Source organism: Sarcophilus harrisii, chromosome 6, assembly GCF_902635505.1.
Source record: "Sarcophilus harrisii chromosome 6, mSarHar1.11, whole genome shotgun sequence".
Taxonomy (NCBI): domain Eukaryota; kingdom Metazoa; phylum Chordata; class Mammalia; order Dasyuromorphia; family Dasyuridae; genus Sarcophilus; species Sarcophilus harrisii.
The window spans coordinates 231,215,055-231,242,551 of record NC_045431.1 but is presented as its reverse complement, the minus strand read 5'-3'; the positions used below and the strand labels follow the sequence as shown (position 1 = coordinate 231,242,551).

At 40.2% G+C, this 27,497-nt stretch overlaps 1 protein-coding gene and 1 long non-coding RNA gene across 2 annotated transcripts in view; one reads left to right on the top strand and one right to left on the bottom strand.

The window, feature by feature from the left end:
* Positions 1-17,601, bottom strand: part of LOC100934550 (transmembrane protein 263) — a 333,570-nt gene extending 315,969 nt beyond the window's left edge. The window contains exon 1 of the mRNA XM_023506380.2: positions 17,401-17,601. Coding sequence (XP_023362148.1) covers positions 17,401-17,406 — 6 coding nt within the window. The 5' untranslated portion in view covers positions 17,407-17,601. The remainder of the gene's footprint in view (positions 1-17,400) is intronic.
* On the top strand, positions 7,881-26,320 carry LOC116419706. The gene is made up of 3 exons (XR_004229995.1): positions 7,881-8,081; positions 9,903-9,973; positions 26,090-26,320. It is a non-coding gene; the product is annotated as an uncharacterized LOC116419706 (long non-coding RNA).
* Positions 26,321-27,497: the final 1,177 nt, after the last annotated feature.

The following is a 27,497-nucleotide window of genomic DNA, read 5'->3' as shown; positions in this document are numbered from 1 at the left end:
GCCACCTTACTGAGCACAGAGACTGGGACAGTTTTAGGATTGAAACTATATATATGGTAATTTAAGATTTGCAAAAAGCTTTTAAATATTAGCTCATTTGATCCCTACAACAACCCCATGAAGGAGGTGCATTTTATAAATGAATAAAATGAGGCAGACCTGAGGTTCAATGGGTTACCCAGGGATGCCTAGCTTATAACTGCCAAGGCAGGATTGAACCAGATCTTTCTGACTCCTAATTAGCACTCTATCTACCACACCACCTAGATTCCCAAAAACCATAACCATTTTACCATTGGCAAGGATCTCAAGAGGTCATCTAGCAATCCATTCCTGCAAAAGTATTTCTCAGGATGGTAAATCTGACAGGTGGTCCTCCAGCCTTCACCTGAAAACCTCAAGTGAGGAAGGGGAATGAACTCCTTCCTGAGCAGCTCCTGCCATTTTTGGACTCTCTAATTATCAGGAAGTCCTCTTTGACATCCAGCCTAAGTCTGTTTTTTTTTTTTTGTTTGTTTGTTTTTGTTTTTTTTTTGCTACTTCTAATTACTGTTCCAGTTCTGCCCTCTGGGTCAAGCTGAGCATGTCCAACTACTCTTCAACAATACAAGACAGTGGAGGCAAGTGATAAGGACCCTCAGAAAAAGTCAGTTTTTCAAGTCCCAAGGTAGAAGCTTCCAGGTTTTTTTTTTTTTTTTCACATGACAAGGGTCTACCAGTAAAAATACCCTTTCAGGGCCTCACAATGCCAGATTGTAAGCTATACTATTGAGTAGTAATTATCCAAACAATTTGGTAAGAGATAAGAGACAAAGGTGAATGGAATAGAAGCAAATGAGAACAGTAGCCTTAGAGGTTAAAAAAATTAGTTTATATAAAATTAAAAACTTTTGTGTAAACAAAACCAGTTTGGCTAAAATTAGAATAGAAGTAGGTAAATAGCAAAAAAAAATCTTTATAGCAAGTTTTTCTAATAAAGATCTCACTTCTAAGATAGGAAATTTCAAATTTTTAAGAATAAGAACTATCACCCAATTGATAAATGATCAAAAATTGGAATAGGCAATTTTAAAGGAATAAATACAAGCTATCAATAGCCACATAATAAAATAATCCAAATCAGTAATAATTAGAAAAATGCAAATTAAAACAACTCTGAAGTTCTGCCTCAAACTTATCAGAATAGCAAAGCTGACAAAAAAAGGAAAATAACAAATGCTGGAGAAGCAGGGAGATAAGATACATTAATGCTCCATTGGTGAATGGTGTGAATTGGTCCAGTTGTTCTGTAAAATAATTTGAAAAGAAAATACTCCCTTCAAAAGTCCCACTTCTGAGCTAAACAGAAGAGAGAGCTTTGGCAGTCTTAGCTCCAAGGGATGTCCATCTAGCTGGTGGAATGGAGATGTAAGCATCACCCAATTTTAGAGTTGGCAAGTCCTCATCCAACAGATCCATGAAAAGGCATTCCCACAGCAACATAACTGACTTCTTCTTAGTGACCATGAGTCTGCTCCTTCTGAAGAAGGCTGCCCACTCCATTGCTGGGCAGCATGAATTGTTAGGAAGCTTTCCTGATATTCAACCTACATGTTTGCCACTGTCCCCTGTTCACTGATCTTGATTCTGCTCTGAAGTCTGGTCCAGGTCCTCAACTTACAGAGGAAGAAACTGACAGCCAGTGAGAGAGGCAGGATTCACCTATTATCTCCAAGCTAATAAGTACCAGAGCTAAGATTTGAATTCAAGGTCTTGGATTTGAAATCCAGGCCATTTTCTATTCTATCACGCTACTTTAAAATATTAATTCTGTACAAATCCAATCAATGATCTTTTTTTGCAATTTCAGATTAATGATCCTCCCTCTATTTGCCTGGACCCCAAAAAGGAAAAGAACAAGTAGATAGAAGGAATCTAATTTTCTAAAATGTAATGAAGAAAGGGAGGAACAGGTAGGCAGAAACTGAATGCAGAAGTCAGGTTAGGCCCTATTATAAAATGCCATGCTGCAAGATGTAAGACAACAGTGTTTAATAGACTTTGAGATTCAATTATCCCTTTATATTTTCCAGTAGTCTCATTCTCATCTAAATTATCCTTTCACTATAAACATGTCCTAATTCATAAATAGGATATAAAATAAATCATGTTGGAGAGGCGACTATGTTCTGAAGCATCAATCTTCACAGAAATAAAACTCCAGAATTCACTTTCGGAGGAGGAAGGTTAACAGTCTCCAATGCTGTTCATTGGGCTTTGTTGCCCAGAGGAATGGCAGAGATCACCAGGTTGGGATCAGGCAGCACTCTGCCTTAAAGTATTGAGTCTGTCACTTTCTCCCCAGGGGCATCATGTTGACTTTCTCTGAACTTCTGTTTCCTCATTCCAGGTTCTGGGAGCTAAGATCCCTTCCAGAGCTGAAATCGGCTGCCTGGGCTCTAAGATTCTCCCATATTCTCAGGTCTCTTCCAGTTCTGAGCTTCTGTGTTCTGATAATCTTTGGCTGCTGACATTCTGAGTCCAGACTGGCTAATTACCTTGAACCATCTCTAAATATCAATGATGTCCTTTAAACTCTAGGTCTCCTAACAATGTGTTCTTCTTTCATTTGACCATTTTCACTCAACCCTTCAGAAACCAAGTTTTCCTGAGGCAAAGACATTTTCAAATGAGTTATTTACTTTCCCCAGTGATTCATCTAAGTGCCACACTTGGACACAAGAAGCACATTTTATAAAAGCAGCTGTGAGTCAGCTCAGCATCTCCCATGTATCATATCATGAAGCATCCCGTCATGTGGGCCACTGTCTGAAAAACAAGCTGACCAAACACACCTGAGCAGACCCACATGCTGACCCATGATGTCCAGAAAATGCATGCAACCACAGATCCGCCAAAAGGATTTAAGAAACCATATTGGAGGTCAGGAAAGGTGCCCCAGAGAGATTTGCTATAAGCAGGATAGTGGAGATAACACTCGACCAAGAGGCAGGAGATCTGGGTTCAAGTTCTGGTCTGGATACTTTCTGGTTATGTAGAAAAATCATTTCACCTCACTAAAGCTGAGTCTCAAAAACCCACAGAAAATGATAGTGCCAAGGGACCTCATCTTATCTCTGAAATCGAGACAGTAACCCTTCCAGTGCCTAGCTAACAAGGCTTTTATGAGCCAAGTGTTTTAGGTATTAGAAAACACTAGGGAAATGAACTTCCTTCATTTCTCAGAGAATCAATTTCACTTGTTTCTACCAATTGACAAATCTACTCCTTATAAAAGGGTCTTTGAGAACCTCTATAGAGGAGAAAAAGACCATTTGTGTGGCCCACCTGGGAGATGAGAATCTCCAAAGCTAGGGGGCCTGGCTTTGGGCCAGCCCACTTGAGGCTTCCCTGGGGCTGCACTTGGGGCATTACTAGCTTCTGTACCCCAGGAAGAGCCTTAAAGAACTGGGGGTTTGTCTCCTCTGCTTTGACTTTTAATCCCTAGCACCTAGTCCAGTCCCTGGTTTACAGTGGTACCTCCATATGCAAAGCACCAAGCTAGATGCTGAGAAAGAAACAAAGATAAATTAGTAACCCTCAGGCCTCAGGATTGTGGAGAAGGAATACTAGAGGGACTGAGCTCTAATCCAGATTGTGTCATTTACTGACTAGCTGGGTGAGACATTGTGAATCACTTGCCCTCTCTAGCCATAGCAGGGAAAATTAGATTGAATGATTTCTAAAGAACCTTCATCTATAAACCTAATGATTCCATGACCGAAAGGGCTTAATAAACAAGTAGAGCAACTACTAACAGTAGGAGAATCTGCTTCCCGTTATAGCATCTAAGAGGGGGTAAGAATTAAGAAAAGCTACTTGTGGAAAGTGGCCTTTGAACTGATTTTTGAAGCAAACTGGGGATTATCTAAGGCAAAGGGGGATGAAGAGGCATTGGAGATCTAGCAGTTGGCCTGAGGAAAGGCTATAGAGACAGAACACTGAGTGCTGGACCAAAGAGCACATGGAGGGGCACAATACACCATAAAGCTGAAAAAGCAGGCTGGAGCCAGAGGGAGACTTTCAATGCCTGTGAGGTTGATACTATCCCCACTTTACAGATGAGGACAATGAGGCTAAATTAAGTAACTTGTTCAAGAAAGGATAAAAGAACAGAAGGAACAACTATTTAAGCTTCTACTTTGTGTCAGACACTATACTAAGTGCTTTACAAATAGTACCTCACTTGATCTTGGATTCTCATCCAGATGCCGCCCTCTAACCCCAGCTGTCCCACAAGGTTCTGCCTTGGGCCTCCTTCTCTTATCCTATAATGCTTCACTTGGTGATCCCATCAGCTCTCCTAGGTTGAATTATCATCCCTAAACTGATGATACTCATATCTATTTCTCCTGCCCCAATCTCTTGGCTGACCTCCAATCTCATATCTCCTGACTCTTAGCCATCTCAAACTAGATGTCCAGGAGACAGTGTAAACTCAGTGTGTCCAAAACAAAATGCATTACCTTTCTCCTTAAGCCCTCTCCCCTCCCAAACTATTTAGGCACAGGGAAACATCCTTCTCCTAGTCCCTCAGGCTCACAACCTAAGAGTCATTCTGGACTCCTCATTCTCTCTCACCCCCCATGTTTTAAGTTGTTGCCAAGGCTTGTTGATTTTCCCTTCCAGCAACTTTGGATATATCTCCATCATGCTCCCAACCCTAATACTGGTGCAAACCCTCATTGCCACAAACCTGGATTCTTGCAATAGTGGCAGGTAGGTGGTCTTGCCACCATCCAACGACTCCAATCCATCATCTATTCAGCCCCCAAAGTGATTTTCCTCAAGCACAGGTCCAACTATGTCACCCACACATATTCAATACATTCCAGAGGCTCCCAGTCACCTCCAGGAGCAAATACAAAAAGCTGTTTGATGTCCAAAGTCCTTCATCACCTAGCCCCCTCCCTCCTTTCCAGTCTTTATACCTTACTTCCTGACATGTAGTCTTCAATTAAATGACACAGGTTCCTCAAGATTCTCCATCTCTCTGGCTATCCCCCATGCTTGGAATGACTCCCTTGTCCATTTTGATTATGACCTCTCTAGCTTCCTCTAAATCCCAGCTAAAATCTATCTTTTACTGGAAGCTTTTCCCAACCCTTCTTAATTCTAATGCCTTCTTTCTGTTACTTATTTCCTATTACTCTTTTGCTTCTTTCTGTATCCCTAGCATGTAGCACAATGCTCACCACCTAGAAGGCACTTATTAAACATTTATTAACCGATCTTTACAATAACTTCCCCATTTTATAGCTGAAGAAACTGAGAAAGGGAGACAAATTGCCCTCTATCACATATCTCCTAAGTGTCTGAGGCCAGATTTAAGCTCAGGTCTTCTTGAGTCCAGGCCTACCATGTCATTGAGGCAAAATTCAATTTCAGATCCTCCTGACTCCAAGTCTAGCATTCACATTTAAAAATTTTCACTCTATATTTTTGTGTGCAGGGAGACCTGGGTGTCTGCCACAGTTGACTCAAGATCTCAGGATCCAGGCAGTGCCCTAAGTCCCTAATGTATGGATGAATTTCTGAAGTGGATCGGTGGAGGGAATTTCCATCCTGAGAATTCCAAACAAATAAAATCACAGGTATAGGAAGGGGGGAAGCATGAGAGGAGAGGAAGTGGAGGCAGCTTTTTCTAGAAATGTGGTTAGAAAAGGAAAGAGGGAGAGGAAGTCAGCTTGAGGGGATGGTAAGGTGGGGGAGGGCATTAAGAGTGAGATCTAAGCATGGCTGCTGACAACAGGGAATGAGAGAAGAAGATTCTCAAAAGATAATCATGTAGGATAATCTGCTAGAGGGCAAAGGAAGGGGCACAAGTGAAGGATTGATTGATGAGGAGAAAATCATCTCTTTGGGGAAAACAGTACTTACTTCATAGGATTGTGGTAAGGATCCAAAACCCTTTGCAGAGAGTTTCATGAATCTTTTAAGTCCTATTGAAATTGAACTATTATTAATATTACTACATCTAGGATATATAAATCACATCAATTCAATAAGCATGATTTTGCATCTACTATGGGCCAGACAGCATAGACCATGGCATCGAGTAGTGTTTTAAATGGCATGAAAAATTTGAAGTCATTACTCTTTATTTCCCTTCTTTTGACAAGATTGCTTGGAACATTCTGTGCTTTTCAGCCCTGATACAGATTGTACAAGGGAAGGAGACTTTGGCTCCTTGATGTTCAGTACAGTACGTTGCACACATAAGGCACTTCCTGTCTCCTGAATGTGTTTAATACAGAATTACCTGTGCCAGCATCATTTTGTAGGACATAGGGAATTCAAAAAGAGAATCCAGAATCTATACATGGAACAGCTTTCTAGACAGGGTAGTGGATAGCAAGTACTGGATCAGGATTCGATGGTGACCTCAGTTGGGATTCTGCTTTAGACACTTACTGGTCTTATCAATCAGTCATCTTTACTGAACACCTACTATGTGCCAGTTACTATAGGGTTATGTACAAAAGTGAGACTATTCCAGCCCTCAGGGAACTTCTGTTCTTCTTGGAATGACTAGGCATGGTCTTAAAATACAGGATATATGCAAACATAGGGAGACTGAAATTTTCCCTGGTTAAACTACAGCAGAAAATGAAAGATGTTAAAATACAGCACCTAAACACACAGGGTTTACTACTTACCAATATGCACAACAGAGACAAGACTTCAGGCAGTGAGTAGAGAATACTGATCCTGCTTTCTTAGTCTGGCTTATGTTCCTGCTAAGGCTCCACTATGAGTCCAGCCCTGGGTGAAGTGTTTTTATATAAAGGACAAAAGATAGTCGCTTCCTGAGCTTGAGGAGTTCAGTCTAGAGGGGGAGACACCATGCAAACAAGATAGAAACAGAGTAATCTTGAGATAATCAACAGAAGGAAGCCATTAGCATCAAGGGGAATAAGGTAAGACTGCCACAGAAGATGGGATCTTAGCTGAGACTTAAAGAGAGCCAAGAAAGGCCAGGAGGCAGAGATGAGAAGGCAGAGCATGTCAGTATGGGCAGCCAGAGAAAATACCCAGAGCTGAGCAATGGAAGGTCTCACTGGAAGAACAGCAAGAGGCCAGTGGCACTGGGTTATAGAGTTCATGGTGGGAAGTAAAGTATAAGAAGATTGGAAAGACAGGAGGGAGCCATGTTGTGAAAGGCTTTGAATGCCAAATAGGATTTTTATATTTGATCCTGGAGATAAGTAGTCACTGGAGCTTCCAGAACGGGGGAGTGTGTGATGTGCATGACAGTCAGATCTGCTCCTTGGGAAGATTAAATTGGCAGCTGAGTGAAGGACAGATTAGTGGGAAGAGATTTATGGCAAGGAGACCAACCAGTAGCCATTGCAATATTCTAGGTCGGAAGTGCTATGGGCCTGCACCAGAGGATGGCAATGTCACAAGAGAGAAGGGGGAACAAATACGAAATATAAAAAAGGTGAAATTGATAGGATTTAGTAAGGATTGGATATTAGAAAGCAGAGTGAGAACAACTGAGTTGCAAGACTTAATTGGGATTCTGCTTTAGACACTTACTGATCTTATCAGTCATCTTTACTGAACACCTACTATGTGCCAGATACTGTAAGCATATGAATACAAAAGTGAGACTATTCCAGCCTCAGGGAACTTCTGTTCTGTTAGGGATGACTAGGCATGTTCTTAAAATAGAGGATATATACAAACATAGGAATAGGGAAGTTCAGAAGAGAGGATGATTTGGGGAGAAAGATAATGTATTCTATTTAGAACACATTGAATCTCAATTGTCTAGGGGACCTCTAGATCAAGATGTCTGATTGTCAGTGAGAAATGAAAGTATGGAGATTGGGAGAGAGGTTAGGGCATAATATATAAGATTGGAGAATCATCATCATAAGAGAGGATAATTGAATCTATGGGAACTGATGAGATCACCAAGTGAAGTAATATGGAGGGAAAATAAAGGCAGCCAAGGACAGAACCCTGACACCCACTTTAATGGGCGACTTGGATGAAGATCCGGCAAAGGAATCTGAGAAAGAACAGTCAGACAGGTAAAAAGAGAACCAAGAGTATCTAGGGGAAAGGGGTGATTGACAGTGTCAAAGGCTGAAGACTGGTCAAGCAGGATGAAAATTGAAAATGGGCCCTGAGATCCTAGAAATGAGTCAGATTATATAAATCCTAAGATTCTAAGCAACAAAGTCTTTGATCTCACTGCCAATTTGGAGTGAGGAACATTCTGTCTGGCTTTTGTTGGGTGGACGTGGTGATTATGACCATAGGCATATCTGCCCATTGAACACTAATCCCATTGACTTTCCTGGCCAAGTAGTATGTTTTACTCCAGGACATCAAGTATGTTTTACATCCAGGACTCCAGGACCTGCCCATGCTCTTTGGCTGTGAATAAAAAAGGTGTTAGTCTGTCCTTCTCAAACAGAGGTTTAAGTGTTTGCAGCTGAGATGGCTGAACTGACTGTAGAGATGAGCACCTCAGCAGACAAGAGTAAGACCTACCCCCTACCCATAAGAATGGGGCCAAGAGAAAGGCAGTGCTCAGAATGGAGCAAGTCAAATAAGTCTGGTGAAGGGTGATAATTTATTGAGAAAAGCACAATGTCTTCACCAGAAAGCACCAGTGATCATGCAATATCAGAAATATGGGTTGCTTCTCTACACATTTTTCTAATGTGTACATAATCATTTTTCAGGTTTATTCTCTCCACTGGTACTGTGTTTATGTGTTGGAGAGTACACCCTATGTTTACAGGAAAATGTTCTACTTTAAATGTTTGTACTATGCTATTTTGTTAAATGCTTTTGCTTTGAACCATCTCCTTTGGCTAACTAGAAAAAATGTAACCACACAGTAGAAGCTAAGAGCTATTGTTTTGAGTGTACTTACACAGCACATTAAATCTGGGCTGGCTATTACAGGGACCTCACTGTGAGAGAAAGTAATACAGAAACTACATGAAAAAAATGACTGGAGGTGGGCCCTAACAACTTGGGGAATTTAGGAAAGACCTCCTAACAGAGTTGGCCCTTGAGATAAGTCTTGAAGACAGAATATCTAAGAAGCTGAAGGAAGGATATCTTTAACATTCTAAACACAGAGCATAGCATATTCAAAAGCATAGAGACACAGAATATTGTGTATAAGGGATAGAAGGCAAGTCGGTTTGGCCAGAGCATAAAAAGAAGGGGAAAAGAGTAATGTATAATTAGGCTGGAAAGGCAGGTAGGGTGAGAGGCTTAAAATGCCAAACAAAGGAGGTTGCATGTTATCCTGGAGCAAGGAGAAGAAAGCACTAAAAATTCCCGTACAGAAGAATGACATGAGCTGTTGTGTGCTTTAAAAATGTCAATATGGAGAGAATGGAATGGAGCAGGAAGAATGGAGTACAGAAAGACCAATCAGGAGGTTATTGCAATAGTGTAGGCAAGAGGTGATAAAGGCCTGAATCAAAATGGTTGTGGTATGGAAAGAAGAGGGGGATGTAAAAGATAGGGATGAGGGGCAAATCTCTTGGCCTTTCTGCATCCTGATTTCCTTAACTGTAAAGTGGAAAGTCAATAATAATGGTGGCACCTACCTCAGTGGCCATGAAGATTTCCCTAGAGTGCAGAATAACAGCTGCAATTCAATTCTACAAGCAATTATTAACTGTCTGCTATGTGCCAGGCACAGAAATCACAGTGTCTCTAATCTTATACACAGTCACACACTTGCATGCAGGTGAGAATCAAATTAAAATGAACATCGGGGAAATGAGAACCAGGAGAACAACATAAACAATGCCTACAATAATGTTAATAAAAACAACACTTGCAAGGAGGCTGAATTTGACTTGAAATTGATCTTATTCCAGAGGAGAGGATGAAGCGGTCTGTAGAAGTGAGGGGACTCCAAGGCGAAGATGTAACAAGCTGGTGGACGCAGGTGCTTGTTCAATTGCTTTTTTAAAACCATTTTCCAGTCATGAGGATGGGTTGAATGGGATTGAAAATGGGAGTAGGTTTAGAGGGAAATGACTATGTTGCAAATAGGTATCAATAAAAGTTAAAAAGAGGTGAAGAAAGGATAACCTTTGAGACATGTTTGGAAAGAGGAAATTTTTATCCAAAGGTCTGGTGACAGTTGGAAGGTTCAAAGAGGAAATGTAAATTCCTAGAAGGCAGGGATTATTTCATTTTTGCCATTTTGTATATAAACCCAGAACCTAACATTGTACCTGACACATAGTCTGTGCCTAAATCAACAAAATGCTTGCTGATTATTACCTACTCTATGTATAAGATACTTGGGTCTTAATACCAGGTAATATAGTAATAAAATAATAATAAATTCTTTTAAATCAGAGGATTTAGCATTGGAAGGCACCTTATAGCTCAGAGTGCTGAGGTTCAGAAAGGAGACACCAAAATGTTGGGGTTGCAGATCTGTCATGAGGTGTCTCAAAAGAATTTGCAGGCTTGAATCCATATCCAAGTCAAGGAGCAAAGTTTATTGTAATTGTAATGCCAATTGAAGCAGGCTAAGTTCCAAAAGATTTAGCAAAGAACTGGGAGCAAGAAGACAAATTTATAGGAAAAGATAGACAGATCTGGTTCTTTGTGTCACTGATATGCTAATTTTATGGCCCAGAGGTAGATCTGAGGAGTGGTCTATTCACAATTGTCTCAGGAACTTGGTTATCATTGACCTGCAGATTAATCTGACAGTCGGCCATGTTTATAGGACTATTTTAAGACCAGAACATTTTAGAATCATTGATAGATTGCTAGAACAATTGGCATTCTAAGGTGAGGGGACCTCAGGATTATGGCTATATTTCCCCTAAAAGCTATACCTTATCATTAGGTCTAGACGTAGAAGACACATTTGAGGTCAATTAATCCAACCTCTTTTTACAAATGAAGAAAATGGGTCCTAGAGAGAAGTCATAAACCTTCTATCCCCCTGGTAGCAAGTAGGTCACAAGCTGGGGTGCTGGAATCCAAATCCTGACCTAAAGCTTATGAATAAATTGAAGTTTATTGATCTTAGCTTCATGCCAACATAAACAGCATCAATTGCTGGCTCCTACCATTCTCTAGTTATCAGGAAGAATCTTTAATAAAATGATATGATATGGTCAAGTGCTATTTGAGTATAGGAATTATTACGATGCATACATCAGGCACACAAGTTAGTGGGTAGCCCTTAGGAGCAGGCTTCAAAAGAAATTAGTCTGCTTGCTACTCCCTCCTACAAAAAGAAAAATCAGATTTTGGAGAAGTATGAATTTTTAATGAAATCAGAAAAGAAGCCCCATGGCACAAATGTCACATTTAGAATTCTAAAAATTCACAGGGGGAAGGGCCTTAGATATCAGAGTATAGGCGTGCTTAACCATTTTTTTGTGTCGTGGACCCATCTGGCAGTCTGGTAAAGATCGGAAATTCTTCTTGGAATGTTTTTGGAAAAAAATGCTAAATTTCAGTAACAGATTAGTGAAAATAAAGATGCGATTTTTTCTCATTAAAGTTCAAGGACCCATCTAAAACTGAACTCCTTGGAGGGTTGTAGATCTTAGGATAAGGAACTCTCCCTCCCCCCTTCCCCTCCCACCCAAATCTGGTGCAACAACCCCTGCTTTCTAAGACTGACACACAGAAAAATAATACAAGTGCCAAGATCATGCTGTGAATAGATTTCCGAGGGACCAGAAATGAGGTCTCTCACTCTTCAGCACACAGCAATTCTTAAGGCTATTGTTGCTAACTCTAACTTTGTCTAATCCCCTCATTTTACAAATAAGGAAACTAAGACACAGAGATGAGAAGCAATCTGTCCTAAGGCACCTGGATAGTAGATGCTAAAAATCAGAATTTAAACCCTGGTTACAGATCCACAGCTCTTTCCTTGCTGTCTGCCTCCAAGGTATAGCACAACTAGAGCTCACTTCAAAGAATAAGAACTTGTGAATATTCCACATAATGGGTTTTTTGAAAGGTAAGATTTTTAGAGCCCATCTTAAAGCCCTGACCAATTGCTGTTCATAACTTCTTGTGTAAACTACTCCAGGGACCAGTAAAACTGAGGTGTATTGTCCCTGGCCTTGTGACAGGGTAGTCAGCTGCACCCTTATTCACATGCGTACACACACACACACACACCCTTATATGGACACAAAATAATAGCTAACATGCATGGGGTACTTTTTAAGTTTTAAAAAGTGCTTTGTATCATTTAATCTTGTCAACTCTATGAAATAGGTGCTATCATTATCTCTACTTTATAGATGAAAAAACTGAGGGTAAGAAGTTAAATGACTTGTGCTGGGTCATATAGCTCATAAATGTTATGTCTTTGGATCCTTATAAAAACCTTGTGAGGTAACTGCTATTATTAGCCTCATTTTACAGACAAAGAAGCTTAAATCTTCCTGACTCTGATACCCAAATTCCACGTGACACTTAGGTGCCAAGGTAGTTGAAGACCCTGACTGCCTTATGATATATGGGAAAGAGGGGACAAAGATAGCCAAGAATGCAAGTCAGTCATGCGTTATAAATTTATGTGTGTGTGTATAGACATATGTGCTCATATATAATAGATATACACACAAAGAATTTTCAGAGCTTAGTAGAACTGTATTATTTCCAGATAGGCTTAAGCAGACATTCAATCATTGTGTCACTCTAAGCAGTTGTTAAAGGTATAAACTAATTAAAAAATGTAAACTTGTGATTTCATCTTAATCTCACTTACTCATCAACTTTACTTAATATCTCTACATACAATTTAGCTGCTGTCTTCATTTAGATAAATGACTGAGTAGCCTACCTAGTCTTTTTATTAGCTAACCAGTGAACTGCTAACATTCTGCTGCTCATGATTAAAAAAAAAAAAAAAACACACTAATTTAAAAAGCATTTTTATTAGCAACATCATTTCGCTCCAGACACAAAGGAAATACTCTTTAATTAGTATTACATTAAGTCTGCTAACTGTGCAAACAAGTCTTCCTATTCTTTCAGTCAAGTTGCAGTGTGCTGTATGTAAGAGGGAGAGTCAATAAATAAGGTGAACTGAAAAGAGCACCAAAACAGTTTATTACTGAACTAAGAAGATCAACAGTTTTTTTTTCTCCCCCTTTCCTAATTAGGGAATGACCACAAGTTTTGAAGGAATACTGTTGTGCCTTAAAAAGAAATTTCAGAGAATTTTGAACTGATGAAAAGGGAAATGAGCTTAACTAGGACAATTTATACAAAAGAAAAATAATACTATAAAGAAAAACAATTTTGAAAGACTTGGAGAACTGCAATTGATACTGTGTGACAAACCATGTATCCAGAGAAACCATGATGGAGCATGTTACCTCTTTCCTGACAAACAGAGGTGACAGACTCAAGATAAAGAAAGATGTATTTTGGGGGTTACTGAATGGATTTGTTTGGCTTGACTAGATATATCTTAATACATGAGCCTTTCTTTCTTTCTTTATCTTACTTTTAAAATTGAAAGATTGGGAGGAAGAATTAATAATAGTGATGTAAGAAAAAGGGCTACTGAACATTAAAAGGTCATTCAGAAGGAAGCACAGACAAGTGGGGCAGTTTTGAAAGTAATGTAAAAATAATCCTCTGGATTCTTTTTTTTAATGGAAATTTTTTTTAAGTTCAGAATGAAACAAAACAAAACATAAATTAGCATCCTCCTATCTCAGTACATTTGTTCTAACAACCGACAAGTTGTTAGATCCCCTTGATCTTGATCCCTATAGAAGACATTTTTGGTAAAGAGCAGAACCAATTATGTATATCAATCTGATCATTTGTATTAGCCCTGAACTTTAATTCCCTTGAAACATATTTAAGGCCTCAAAACGTGAAAATTTGAAGACAAACCTGAGGTATGTATGGCAGATGTGGTAGGAGTTCAAAATTCCACTTCTCTATGCAATGCCAAGGGGGCAAGGTGGGGATGAGGATTTGCCTGCTAAAGAATGATTCTTAAGCATTGTACCTTTCCCAATAGGATTGCTGACTTCACTGTGTCATAAGGAAATTTTTTAAGGAAATACTTGCCACCATATTCTTGCCTTCATGGAAGTATATCTACCAACATAGGAATAAACTCATCCTCAAACCTCACCACCTTTTACTCTCTGTTGGTGAGGAATGTGTGGGCTACTACCAGAGGGTCTTGGAGATATGATTGTGGACTTACACGTTACCTTCCTTGTTAGTGGACAGCAGAACTATGTCTCCTGTGGCAGTTGGGTGGGTGCTTACCTGCCCCCATGTATGCCATTTCTGTACTGTAGTTTGTTATTCCTGATGACCATGCCTTTTTTTCAGTATTGGGCATATTTTATCTACTGGGATGGAATGGATTTCCTGAATAAGCATGTCTGCATGGAGAAATGTGTTAAGTGCGAACTGCTTCGAGCACTCTAGAGAGGCATCTAGTCACTATGCATGGGCAACCATTTCAGGATGGAGCACATCACGAGTGCCCATTTTTGGAAGTGAATAGCTCTCACGTCCTAGGCCAAGATAGTATAGTAAGTCACTTGGTTTAATGCCTTTGGAAAGCAACAAGCAGGTGAGACATCATCATTCAATTGCTGTGCAATCAAATCAAGTGGCCACCCTTTGGAAAACCCTTCATGAAACTCTGCATAATTTATACAGAAACAATGCATAAATTCAGACAGTCTCATGGGATATGGCAATGAGGACAGAACTGGTATATGTGTCTGTGAAAATTTTTAATTCACTTTAGCAACTGACCTTTCCCGACTTAGAGTGAGTCCTTAGAAAATATTAGCATCCCTCCCCCTGAGTGCAGTCCATTATACAAGCCAAACTGCAAGTTGTGCCAAATTAAGAGGATTCACAACCTTCTCAATTACCTGAGGGCCTCAGCCGTACCCTACAAAAAAAAAAAAAAAAAAAAAAAAAGAATTCAGGCTAAACAGCATCAAAGATGTCACTATATACAAAGTGAATGGAGCTGGTGGAGATGTTAAGAGGGGCTTCAATGTTTCCAAGCAACCGTTCAAGTTAAGGAAATATGGGATGATTTAGGGGCAAACATATTACAAACTGCAAAATCAAATTTCAGCTTAAAAGGAAAAACAGGACAAGCTGCTTTAACAGACTGGATTACCAATTGTTGGCAACATCTTTAAAAGGGATTTCTGGTCAGATGCAGTTTAGATGAGGCAGGATGATGGAAGGGATATATATAGTGGGGTACTTCAGAGTCAGGTCTGGAGTAGAATCCTGTCTCGGAAATTGGCTGAATCACCCAAGAGCAACTTAACCTCCATGGGTCATAGTTACCTCATCTAAAAAAATATTGTAACATGTAGCTCACAGGATTGCTTTAAATATCATAAAATATATACAAACACACAAATATATGTGAATATATGGATCTATGTATATAAAGTGTTTTGCAAACCTTAAGATGATGTGTGTGTATGTGTATATAAACACATATTGATTATTATGCCCTCTGAAATAATTCATCAGGGGATAATGACTATCCAGATTTATCTTACCATGCAAATTTGACAAAACTGTTACTTTCCCAAAATAATGCCTATAGCTCTAGCTCTAGCAAGTGTCGTATGTGCTTAACATGTGTAACAAGAATCTTCAGTACACATTGCATTTTATTGAGTCTTGTGTTAAACCTAGTTTACTAGACACATTTTACTGTGATTATCTGTCCTTTTAACATCTCAAAAATACTCCCAAAAGAGGTGCTGACGCATTTAAATCAGTTATCACTGATTGATAGCTTGGAGAAATGGATCTAGATGGAGAGACTTTGTTCACAGTGTAGCCATATTTGGACTAGAGAGATGAAGAGCTTGGTAGAAATACAACAAAATCTTACTAGAGAGAACACTAGATTCTATCTCCTCATGTTTTTTGGTGACGACTATGTAGACTTAGGTGCTGTAACTCTTATTAACTGGATACTGTTAAGACTTCACTATCCCCCGCTTAGACCCTCTACATTGTCCTGCCTGGGGCCACGTCTTAGTTCAAACAGGCCCAACAATTTCTGTCATTCAAACTGGTTAGTGGTCGGGGAGAAGGAAGGCATTTCTGTCCCGTAATCGTCCCTTCTCACCTCATCTCTGTCAACTTCCCCAATGAAATCCTTATCTACCATTCCCCATCTTCTACTCTTCCTCTCTTCTCTCCATTTCTTAGTCCTTGAGCTTTCTACTTTCCATCATATGACACAGCGAAGAAGCACTGGGCCTAGAGCGAAAAGACCTGGGGTCAAGGTGAAACAACTTGCGGTGCTCAGCAACAAAACTGCTGTGTCTGAGGTAAGGTCCCATGGTCTCCAATTCCAAATCAGAACTGCTACCGCTGGGTCACAACACAGACCATTAATAAGGTCTCCAAAGACCGTCTGGCCATTTCCGGAGAACGCTTCTCAGTACCTCTAAGTAAGGAGAAGGAGCTCAGGTCATTTCTGAAACTGTGCCGACACTTCAACTTCCAAGCACCTGCGCGGCTCCATAACAACGCTGCGGGTTTGCGGCAGGTACAGAGAAGACAACCACCTTGGACACCACGCCCCCCCTCGGGCACTCATGAGCACGGGGCTCGAAGGGAGGAGATCTGACCTAGAACTCCAGATATGCCGCTTCCTACCGCTGTGGTCCTAAAAAAGTCCCTTGTTTTTCCCGAGAGGAGCTGGGGAAGAGGGAGGCTGCAGCCCCTTCCAGTGGGGAGATTTTGGTTTGGTTCCGGACACTCCCCCAGCTCTGTCACTTTCTGTTCTCAGGCCCGGCCGCTTCTGTCATTCTCGGTCCCACAGTCCCTCTCAGCTCCGATCGCTGTGTGCCTAAGGCGCCTTCCGGGGATGAAAGTGTGGGTTCTCTGCCGTTCTAGGCCACTTCCGGCCTCCCGTCCCGACACCCTACGTGCTAGGCCCTCAGCTCTCTCTCAGGTCGAAGACTTTTACAGCTGCAGGCAGGGGCGGCTCCTTCGCGCTCCGACCCACCGTCCGCCTCGGACGCTCTGCGCGTCTAGGCTTCCTCCCAGGCTCCCCGCCCCCCACCCCAGTGACTCCCGCGGCCCCTCCCCCACCCCAGCTCTCCGCTCTCCCTTTCTTCCGGGCACGGGCTCCGTTCGGTGCCTCCTCCTGATCCGCCACCGGGCTCCAAGACGTCCTGGACTTCCGAAGATCAGCCCTTGAAGTCCAAAGGCCTTTCAACCAGTTCTAAGGCCCCTCCCACACTCCGCGTCCTCTGACATCCCTCCCTCCCCACTCCCCACTTCCCGCCCCCTCCCCCTCCTCCTTCCCCGGCCGGGCCGGGGCCGCCTCCCTCCCACACTCACTTTCATGCTGGGCGCTCGGGGCGGGGTCGCCGCGCCGGCAGAGGAGGGTTGGCCAGGGCGGGCAGGGCCGGGTTGGGGCTGGGGCGGAGCCCGGGGGCTGGTCGCGCTCCCGTTTCCCCAGCTCCGCTCCTCCCTCACACCCTCTTAGGCCCCAGCGGAAAGAGGCCGGAGGCGGGGAAGCGGAAATGGCGTCGTGGAGCCGGAAGCGGAAGTCTTCCCCACAGCCGCGCAGGCGCACAACCGCGCCCGTTTCCTCGGCCTTTCCTTGACCCGTGACCCTTGTCTCCCATCAGCCCCACGTTCCATCCTATGTCCTTCTTGGCCCAGTTTCTTGTTTCTCTGGCCCGAGTTTACAGAATGATAGTTCCCGCACAACACTCATTATAATAATAGTGACGAGACCTTTAAGACTTGAAAACTTCTGAAGCTCCATCTGGAGGGGGAGGGGGAGAGGGAAGTAGATGAGACACAGGTGGATGGAGAGAGAGCGGGAAGATGCTTAGGTAGGATCTGAACTCCCGTCTATGGTTTGGAATAACACCAATCTATTTAAACATTTATTAAGCACCTACTGTATACCAGGCTAAGCACCTACTGTATACCAGGCTAAGCACCTACTGTATACCGGGCTAAGCACGAGGGATACAAAAGAGCAAAGTACATTTCCAGATCTCAGGGAGCTTACAAATTTGCTGCTACTGATTTTCTCTGTTTGGATATCTTTGTATCCAAGCGGGGGTATGAGGTCCTCGAGCTATAAATGCTTTTTCCATCTTTAAACTTATTTAAAAATAAGTAAATGTAAAAAATGTAAAACACCTTAGCTTAAATGTAAATGTTCATTCTGAACTTTAAAAAAATGTAAAAACCCTTAGAATATAGAGACAAAAACAAACCCCTGGGAGTTTGCTGTCCTCTGCCTTGTAAGAAAAGAAATAACTGATGAGAAGTGAAATAGGTTCTGTAGACACTGAAGGGAATCAGAGAAGGTTAGTCAAATGCCACAAGTAGTTCAAGGGGGGGAAAAAGAACAGGAAGTTAATCTTCCTTATGTATAGTCAGAGAGGTAGAAAGTTTCTTCTTCAAGAAGGAAGAGTTAGACTACCAGGGGTCCTCAAACTTTTTAAACAGGGGCCCAGTTCACTGCCCCTCAGACTGTTGGAGGGTCGGACTATAGTAAAAACAAAAACTTTGTTTTGTGGGCCTTTAAATAAAGACACTTCATAGCCCTGGGTGAGGGGGATAAACGTCCTCAGCTGCCGCATCTGGCCCACGGGGCCGTAGTTTGAGGATCCCTGGACTAGACTTTTAAGATCTGGTGGAATTTGACTTTTTCTCGGTTTCCCTCCTTCTGGGACTCTCTGCAGCCTTCACCTTCCCTGGCTCCCCTCCTGCTGGATTATTCCTTAGCTGCTTTCGCTGGCTCTTCATGTCACCAGTTGTGGGGGTCAGCTGGGGCTTTGTCCTAGACCTTCATCCTCTCCCACGAATTCAATGATCCTCCCCATGCTGGTGATTCTCATCTCTATTTGTCCAGTCCTAACCTTCCTCCTGACCCCAGTTCCATAACCTGCTTCACAGCTGCCATGTCTTCTGAAGTCTCTGGGCTACTTCAGACCCTTGCTACTTCTCACCTGTACCCTTGCAATACTTATTAATTGTACTCCTGGATTCTAGTTTCTTCTCACTCTTATCCACTACCCACAAAAGCTGCCACAGTAATCTTTCCACAGTTAAAAGTCCCGGCTCAAGAAATTCCTTTGAAGGATTTTCTTCTTCCTTATTGATTCTAGAATAAAATTCAAGTTTATAAAAGTTTAAAAGCATTCGAAGCTCTTAGCTTGGCTCTGCCTATCTTTCTATGATTATTTCATATTATTTCCATTTCATTCCAGTCAAACCTACTATTCCCCAAAGTCATCATTCCATCTTCCAAGTCAAATCTTTTGAGCAGGCCGATCCCTATACCTGGAATGCATTCAGACCTCATCATTTCTTAGAATGGACTCAGAGCCCCTCTAGGCTCTCAGCTTCTGGACCATGTCCTTGGGAAACTTTTCCTGATCCTACTGGTGCTCTTTCCTCAAACCACCATCTATATATTTACCTGTGGCTATATTATATTCTTTTGGTAGGATATAAGCTCAACAGGGAGAATATTTTAAATTTTCTTTTGGTATCCATTGTCTAGCATGGTTCAGTGCCTTGCGTATAATATCTATTGGAAAAGACTGAATTTGATTTCAGCACTGACACTGCTAGTTCCAAGTCTATGAGCCTATAAAATAAGATGGATAATAAAGATGATCAATCTATAAACAGTTTGTGGTGGGGTTTTTTTAACCTGACTTATGATTGCCATGCAACAATTCTAGTTTGTAAATCAAGAGAACTTCCTGAGGCCATTGAGATTTTGAGTAACATCCAGACTGACATGGTCAATATATATCATAGGCAGTACTTGAACCCTGGACTTCCTTGCTTAAGCCAGCGTTTTCTCCCCTAAATTTTCTCTAATACACTAAACTTTATGTTTTGAAGGCAGAAATCCTGTCCTAGTGACTTAAGTTTTGACCTGGGAAAAGTTTGAATAGAGTAGTCAGATACTACTCTCTTATTAGGATGTCTAAAGAGCAAGGTTCCACAGGATAAAGTGATTTTAAAGCATAGTAAGAGGATTCCAATTTGTTTGAGCACTAGTCCCAAATTACCAATTGCCAGATGGACATTGGACCTAGCAGAGAGACATGAGATTATAGAGATGAGTGACTTCAACTATCTAGACATTTTCTGGAGCTCTTTCTGACAAAAGCATTGCAGCTTTGAACCTTTTGACTTAGTGATACTCATCACTACTCTGGATGTGATTCTTACTAACAGAGAGGAACTAATTTATTGGGTGGAAATGATGGAACCTTTGGTGGGGGGGAATGACTACTTCATGATGCAGTTTATAAAAAAGGAAAGAAAAACTGGGAATAATCTAGGTTTAGGGAAAGCAGATTCCAGTTGGCCCAGAGGAAAGTTAGATATATAAAATGGTTCATGTAAAATTAACCCAGTAGGGATAGGAGAAATTCCAGAATGAAATACTGATGACATCAAGGAAAACAATTTCAATGAAGAGGAACAATGAAAAGACCAGTGTGCATTCATGGAGACCTCACTGACTTAGAGTTTATTATGCAGAAGATAGGTGTCAAGGCAGGTCACAGAAGACAAATGTAAGAGCACTGCAAGGTTGTGTGAACATGGTGCCAGGGATGCTAAAACTCAGAATGAGCTAAACTAGAAAGGAAAGGACAACAAGCTTTACAGAGCACTTTACAAATATTTTCTAATTTAATTACTACACTACCCTGCTAAGTAGTGGTTATTATTATCTCCATTTTATAGGGGATGAAACCAAGGCAGAATAATGGTGACTACATGCCTGAGGTTGGATTTAAACTCACATTTCCCTGGCTACCAGTCGGGCATTTTATCTGAGTGCCACCTAGTTATCTAAAATAGACTTTTTGGAGGACAGCTAAATGGTGCCGTGGATAGAGCCCCAGCCCTGAAGCCAGGAGGATGAGTTGAAATCTGGCCGCAGATACTTAACACTATCTGTGTGATCCTGGACAAGTCCCTTAAGCTCAATTGCCTTGTCAAAAAAAAAGAAAAAATAAAAAGACTTTCTAAGATATTTTTGGAGAAAAGGGATTGAAAAAAAGATGCTACTTTTGATTGTGCTAATGAGACAATGATAACAGATAATAAAGAAAAGCAGAGATAGTCATTTCTTATTTTGTTTGCTTTCTTTGCAAAGGAAAATGACTTTTATAGTGGAAATGCCAGACCCAAACTGACATAATAGGGCTTGGATACCCAAGATAAATAGAGATTTCAAGAGATCATTTTGCTGTCATTAATAAGTTTATTATTTGGCCCAGTTGAAATACATCCTTAAGTCTTTGAAAAAACTGTAAAATGTGCCTTGTAAGCCACTGTCCATGATAGTTGAAAGATGGAAACTGAGAAAGGTTCCACAAGATAAAAGTGCAAATATTCTCTCATCTTTCAAAAACAGGGAAGAGAAGAGAATTTACAAATCATGGGCTTAACTTGGATTACTGGGAAAATTCTATTAAAAATAATAATAGCTTTTTATTTTTCCAAATACATGCAAAGATAGTTTTGAATATTCACCTTTGCAAAACCTTGTGTTCCTTTTTTTTCTCCTTCTCTTTCTCCCTCTTCCCTTCCCTAACCAGCAAGTAATCCAATATATGTTAAACATGTGTAATTCTTCTAAACACATTGCCACATTTGTCATGTTGCATGAGAAAAATCAGATCAAAAGGGAAAAAAAAACATGAGAAAGAGAAAAACGATAACAACAATAAAAAAGGATGAAAATTCTATGCTTTTATTCACCAGTCTCCATAGTCCTCTCTCTGGATGCAGATGACTTTCCATCCCAACTGTATTAGAATTGCCTTGGATCACCTCATTGCTGAAAAGAACCAAATCTACTGGGAAAATTCTAGAAAAGATCATTAAACAGTTGACTGATGAATATCTAACAGAACATACTTGACCAACCTCATTTCCTTTTTTGATAGGTAAACTGGTAGATGAGGAGAATAATATGGATATGATTTTCCTAGAATTTGTCAGAGTTTTTTATACAAAGTACAGTCTCTCATATACTGTGCACATGGAGAAGATGGAGTGATACAGATTAGATGTTAATAGAATCAGATGGATTCAGAATTGGTTGGATGATCAGACTTATTCATTGTTCCTGGTTCAATGTCAGCATGACAGGAGTCTTGGCGGAGTGCTCAAAGTAAATTACTTGACCTTGTGCTGCTTCAATTTATATTAATGATTTGGAAAAAGCTCAACTTTGCAGATAAGACACACACACGGATGAGATAGCTGCTGCTGTTGTTTGTCCTTTGTTCTCCAAGAGGACCAGTGACTCAGGAAGGTGATGTCTTGACTTGCAAGTGAATTGGAGTTAATTAAGTGGCAGAACTATGCAATCATCAGCCTCACTCTAAGTCCAATGGCAACATATAGATCAAAATGACCAGAGATGGCTTCAGGTGCAGTGGGAGACCTTGGCTTTTTCCAGCTGAGGTCTAAGATACTAGTTGCCAGAAGCAGAATCCAAAAGGATCTTGATAGATGTTTGGGCTGAATTTAATAGAATAAAATTCAGTAGGGATAAAGACTTACATTTGGGCATAAAAAATCATGGGGAAATCACAGGTGGACAGCTATTTTGTGATTTAATGAGCTGCAAGATTGAAATGAGTCAATAATGGGATGTGGCAACTAAAAAAGCTTGGTCAACATTACGAAGGGCTGTCAGGAATTGGGAGGTGATCATCCAAGTGAATTTTATCTTTTTAAGACCAATTCTGGAGTACTTCATTCACTCGAGGGCATTCTAATTTAAAAAAGATGTTGATCAAACAGAATGTCCAAAACAAGCCTTTATCATGGTGGTGAAGGGTCTTAAGTCCATGATATATATGAGGATCATTTGAAGGAAATGGAGAATGTTTAGTCTGGAGAAGAGAAGATTCAGGGGATGGGGAACCTAATAGGTGTTTTCAAATATCTGAAGATTGTCAGGTGGAAGAAGGATTGGCCTTTATTATTTTTGACCCCACTAATTAGAATCAAAGAAGCAAGTTTATTCTCAAGATCAGGAAAAACTTGGTAACATTTAAAGCTGCCCTAAAATGGTGATGGCTTGCTTTAAGAGGTGTTTGTTTTCTACTACTTAGAGACCTTTTGGCAGAGATTAGACAACCACTTCTCAGGGAGATTATAATAAGGATTGGATGGTCACTGAGGTCCTTTCCTAACTCTCAAATTCTGTGATTTTGTTATTCTATGGTACCTGTGTAACCTTGGACAAATCATTTAATTCAATAACTATTCATTTGCAAGACCTGCTCTTGGGATGGGGATATAGGAATAAAAAGTTTACATCTATTAAATTTCCTAGGGGAAAAACATTTGGGAATCCTACATGTAGACAGATAAGCATAATAAAAGTATGGTGTGATGGGGCAGTTTGTTAGCCTTTAACATGACATGACATGACATGACATGACATGACATAAGGTAAATTGGATTATTTGACTCTTAACGTTCTTTCCAGGTCTAAGCCCGACCCTCCTGCCCTCTTTCTCTTAGCACAATCAGAAGGGTAGGGCAGTAAGGTAAGCAGCCTCTGAGTTTTCCTGTAGCCAGTTTAAGGGATTTTATGAATTTTGGGGTGGTGTTGAACTGGTTTTTACATTATGATTATGGAACTGAGTGTTTCAGAAGAAGGGAGAGTAAAAGAGACCTATTAAACTTGTTTGTGCCAGACAAGTATAGGTTTAAGAAATCATGGTGTCCATTTTGCTTTCCCCATGAGCCTTGAGATCATAGGTACTTTTGTTCTGTCATTTTAATTGTATTCAACTTTTCATGACTCCATTTTGGGATTTTCTTGACAAAGATTCTGCAGTGATTTGCCATTTCCTTTTTCATCTCATTTTATAGATGAGGAATTGAGGCAGTTAGGGTGAAGTGACTTGCCTACAGCCACAGGTAGGAAGTATCTGATTTAGAGCATTTTTCATATGACTAGAAATGGTTTTAATTTCTTTATCTGAAAATTGTCTGTTCATATCCTTTGACTATTTATCAATTGGAGAATGGCTTATATTCTTATAAATTTGAGTCAATTCTCTATATATTTTAGAAATGGGGCCTTTATCAGAACTGTTAGATGTAAATTTCCCCCCCCCCCAGTTTTACTGCTTCCCTTCTAATCTTGTCTGCATTGGTTTTTTTTGGGGGGGGTACAAAAAACTTAATATAATAAAAATTATCTATTTTGCATTCCATAATTTACTCTAGTTTTTCTTTGGCCACAAATAACTTCCTTCTTCACAGATCTGAGAGGTAAACTGTCCTTTGTTCTTCTAAATTGCTTATAGTATCACTCTTTGTGTCTAAATCATGAACCCATTTCAACTTTATCTTGGTATAAGGTGTTAGGTATGGGTCAATAGCTAGTTTCTACCACACTAATTTTCAATTTTCCCAGCAATTTTTGTCAAACAGTGAGTTCTTATCCCAAAAGCTGGGATCTTTGGGTTTATCAAACACTAGATTACTATAGTCAGAGTGACTATTGTGTCTTGTGAACCTAACCTATTCCCCTGATTTCTTAGGCAGTACCAAACGGTTTTGATGATTGCTGCTTTATAATATAGTTTTAGGTCTGGTACAGCCAGGCCACCTTCTTCTGAGTTTTTTTCATTACTTCCCTTGAAATTCTTGACATTTTGTTCTTCCAGATGTACTTGGTTATTACTTCTAGCTCTGTAAAATAATTTCTTGGGAGTTTGAATGGCATGTCACTGAATAAGCAGATTAATTTAGGTAGAATTGTCATTTTTATTATATTAGTCCAGCCTACCCATGAGCACTTGATATTCTTCCAGTTGATTAGATCTGACTTTATTTGTATGGAAAGTGTTTTGTAATTGTATTCATATAGTAATTGTAATTCATATAGTTCCTCACTTTGTCTTGGCAGGTAAGCTAGGAAGTATCTGAGACCAGATGGAAATTCAGAAAGAGGGGTACCTCCTAACTTTCCCCTAGGAACACAATACACCAAAGGTCTAGACAATTATGGATCTATTCCTGACAATACTTTCTGAACTTAACTCTTCTTTCTGGGGAGTGCCTGTCTCAGAAATGGGGTGATCCTTGTAGCCAGCAATCTTTAATTTAATTTATTTTATTTTATAATTTTAATAATTATATATAATATAAAAATAAATTTTATAATAATTTAATTTAATTAACTTAATACTTTTAAAGCCCACCTCAATCTGTCTGACCCTTCTATTAAATTCACACTTTGCCTCTTTCAATTCATTTGATTCCCTCAGATAATCTTCATCTCTTAGGGACAACTGTACCCCCAATCTCTTAGGCCTTCCCCTCATACCTACTGGAAATGATGAGTGAAGAGCTTTTAATGAAATGCTAAGTAGAAGAAAAGAAAGATCTAGTTGAAAGCAGCCTGGCTATCTAGGGTGGAACAAAGAATCTTGGTCCCCAGTGCCCAATTTTTATGTTAGTGACTGTCTCTCATTTTATATAGGTTTGAGAAAAGGAGCAATGGTTTCACTGTGAAAGGGCACTGTGCCTAATCCGCTGTTTGATCTCTGAAGAAACTTCAAAAATAAATGTTTGAAAGAAAGACTCTTAGATTTAGAACATAGAATAATATCAAAGAATTCTCCTTGAGAGAAGCTGTGCCGATCTCCACTTTTTGGTGATCTAATGCTATTCTGCAGGTCATTTGTGACAGGCACATTTATGGCAAAGAAAATTGTTTTACGATTTAACAAGAGGTTTCACCTAACAGACTTCATTGCTTCCTTTGCAAAAGGCCACTTTTTAGAGATCGTCTCATTTTTGCTGCAAAGAATGACCTAACATTTGAACAAAGCCTCACTAAAGTCTACTTTAGAAGTTCAAAATGCTGTACTTTGCCATTTATGTGACACACCACATGAACAGTACTGCTCTCACTGTGTCTATAGCTCAATTAACTGCTGACATGTTGCCTCCTACTGCAGTGATTTCCAAGATTCTCTTCTTTCTCCCTCAGGTTTTTAAAATTTCACAATACCCCCTGAGACATTTAGCAACATCGTGAAGTGTTGCCGAAGCAAGATAGAAGATTCCTGCTTTATTAACTCATTCTTCACCAACTTTTGTGCCATTCAGCACTAAATCAAAGAGATATTTGCACACCTTGGGTAAATTTGAGATTTATATTTCTAGTGTTAGAGTTGAAAATTTTATTATTACATATTGGACTGAAAAAATTAATAACTCACATTCATAGACTGCTTTATAATTTACAAAACACTTTTCTTACAAAAATTTTGTGGGGCAGGTAGTGGACAAATGTTATTCACATGTATAATATAGATTATGTGGAACAGAATTGTATGACATTATATATTAATGAATATATTAACAAGTATGAATATACTAACAAATATGTAAAAAGGAATGTCTTATTATATCCTATATATTAACAAGTATGACTATACTAACAAATTATAAGAAAAAGAATGACTTATTATACCCTTGTGTCCCTTGTTGTATCATGTCCTAGGCAGCTGCCTACCCTTTGGTTATAATTTTATATATTACTTCTTCTAAGTTAAGAATTAATTAATTAATCAGAAACCTCATTTTTCTTTGATGCATAGAGAAAAAGGTAAGAAGAATAGAGAGGCAGAAAAAGGAAGCACTTTGGTTGTAGATGATCTCCAAATGCAGTTATTTGATTTGCCATGACTGAGAGTTCTCTGTGTAGAAATAGACTACAACATTAACAATAGAAGTGTTGTTAGGGCAGACTGAGCATGATGATTTTTGCTTATTGGATTATTTCAAGATAAGAAGTAGACAAAATGAAGCTAGAAAAATTGGAATTTAGTTGAGATGACTCGTCTAACAAAGACAGAGCACTGTTACAGGATAAAGAGCACTAGTTTTGGATTAGAATTAGGTTTGGATATAAATGCACTATCTGGGATAGTTTAATGAACTAATGCTTACTTAGCAGCCCACCTCCCATACCATTGGCTGTGGCTGACAAAAGGACTGTGGGTTTGCAATAAGAGCCAAGGACCCAACAGAAACACATTGAAAACCCAGATTTACACCCTGATGCCAGTACCCTCTCCCTAGTTGCATGGAGAGCCCCATTCCAGGCTACAGAAGTTTGCTTAGGTCACAATAGAGTCAATGTGGAGTCGGCTGCCAGGGACAGGAGCTTTCTAAGACCCAGGTAATGCTGGGGCACGAGTATTCTGTGCTGCAAAGAAACAAAAATCTATAGGAAGGTGGAGAAACTGAGGGAAAGGATACGTCATAGATGCGAAGGGGCAGGATACAAAATGGACTCCACCACAGCCCTTATCCCAGCCCTCCTTTAGAGCCTAAGGGACCCAACCTACCAAATTCAGCCCCATGATACCCCGAGGTGGCTCTCCACTGGA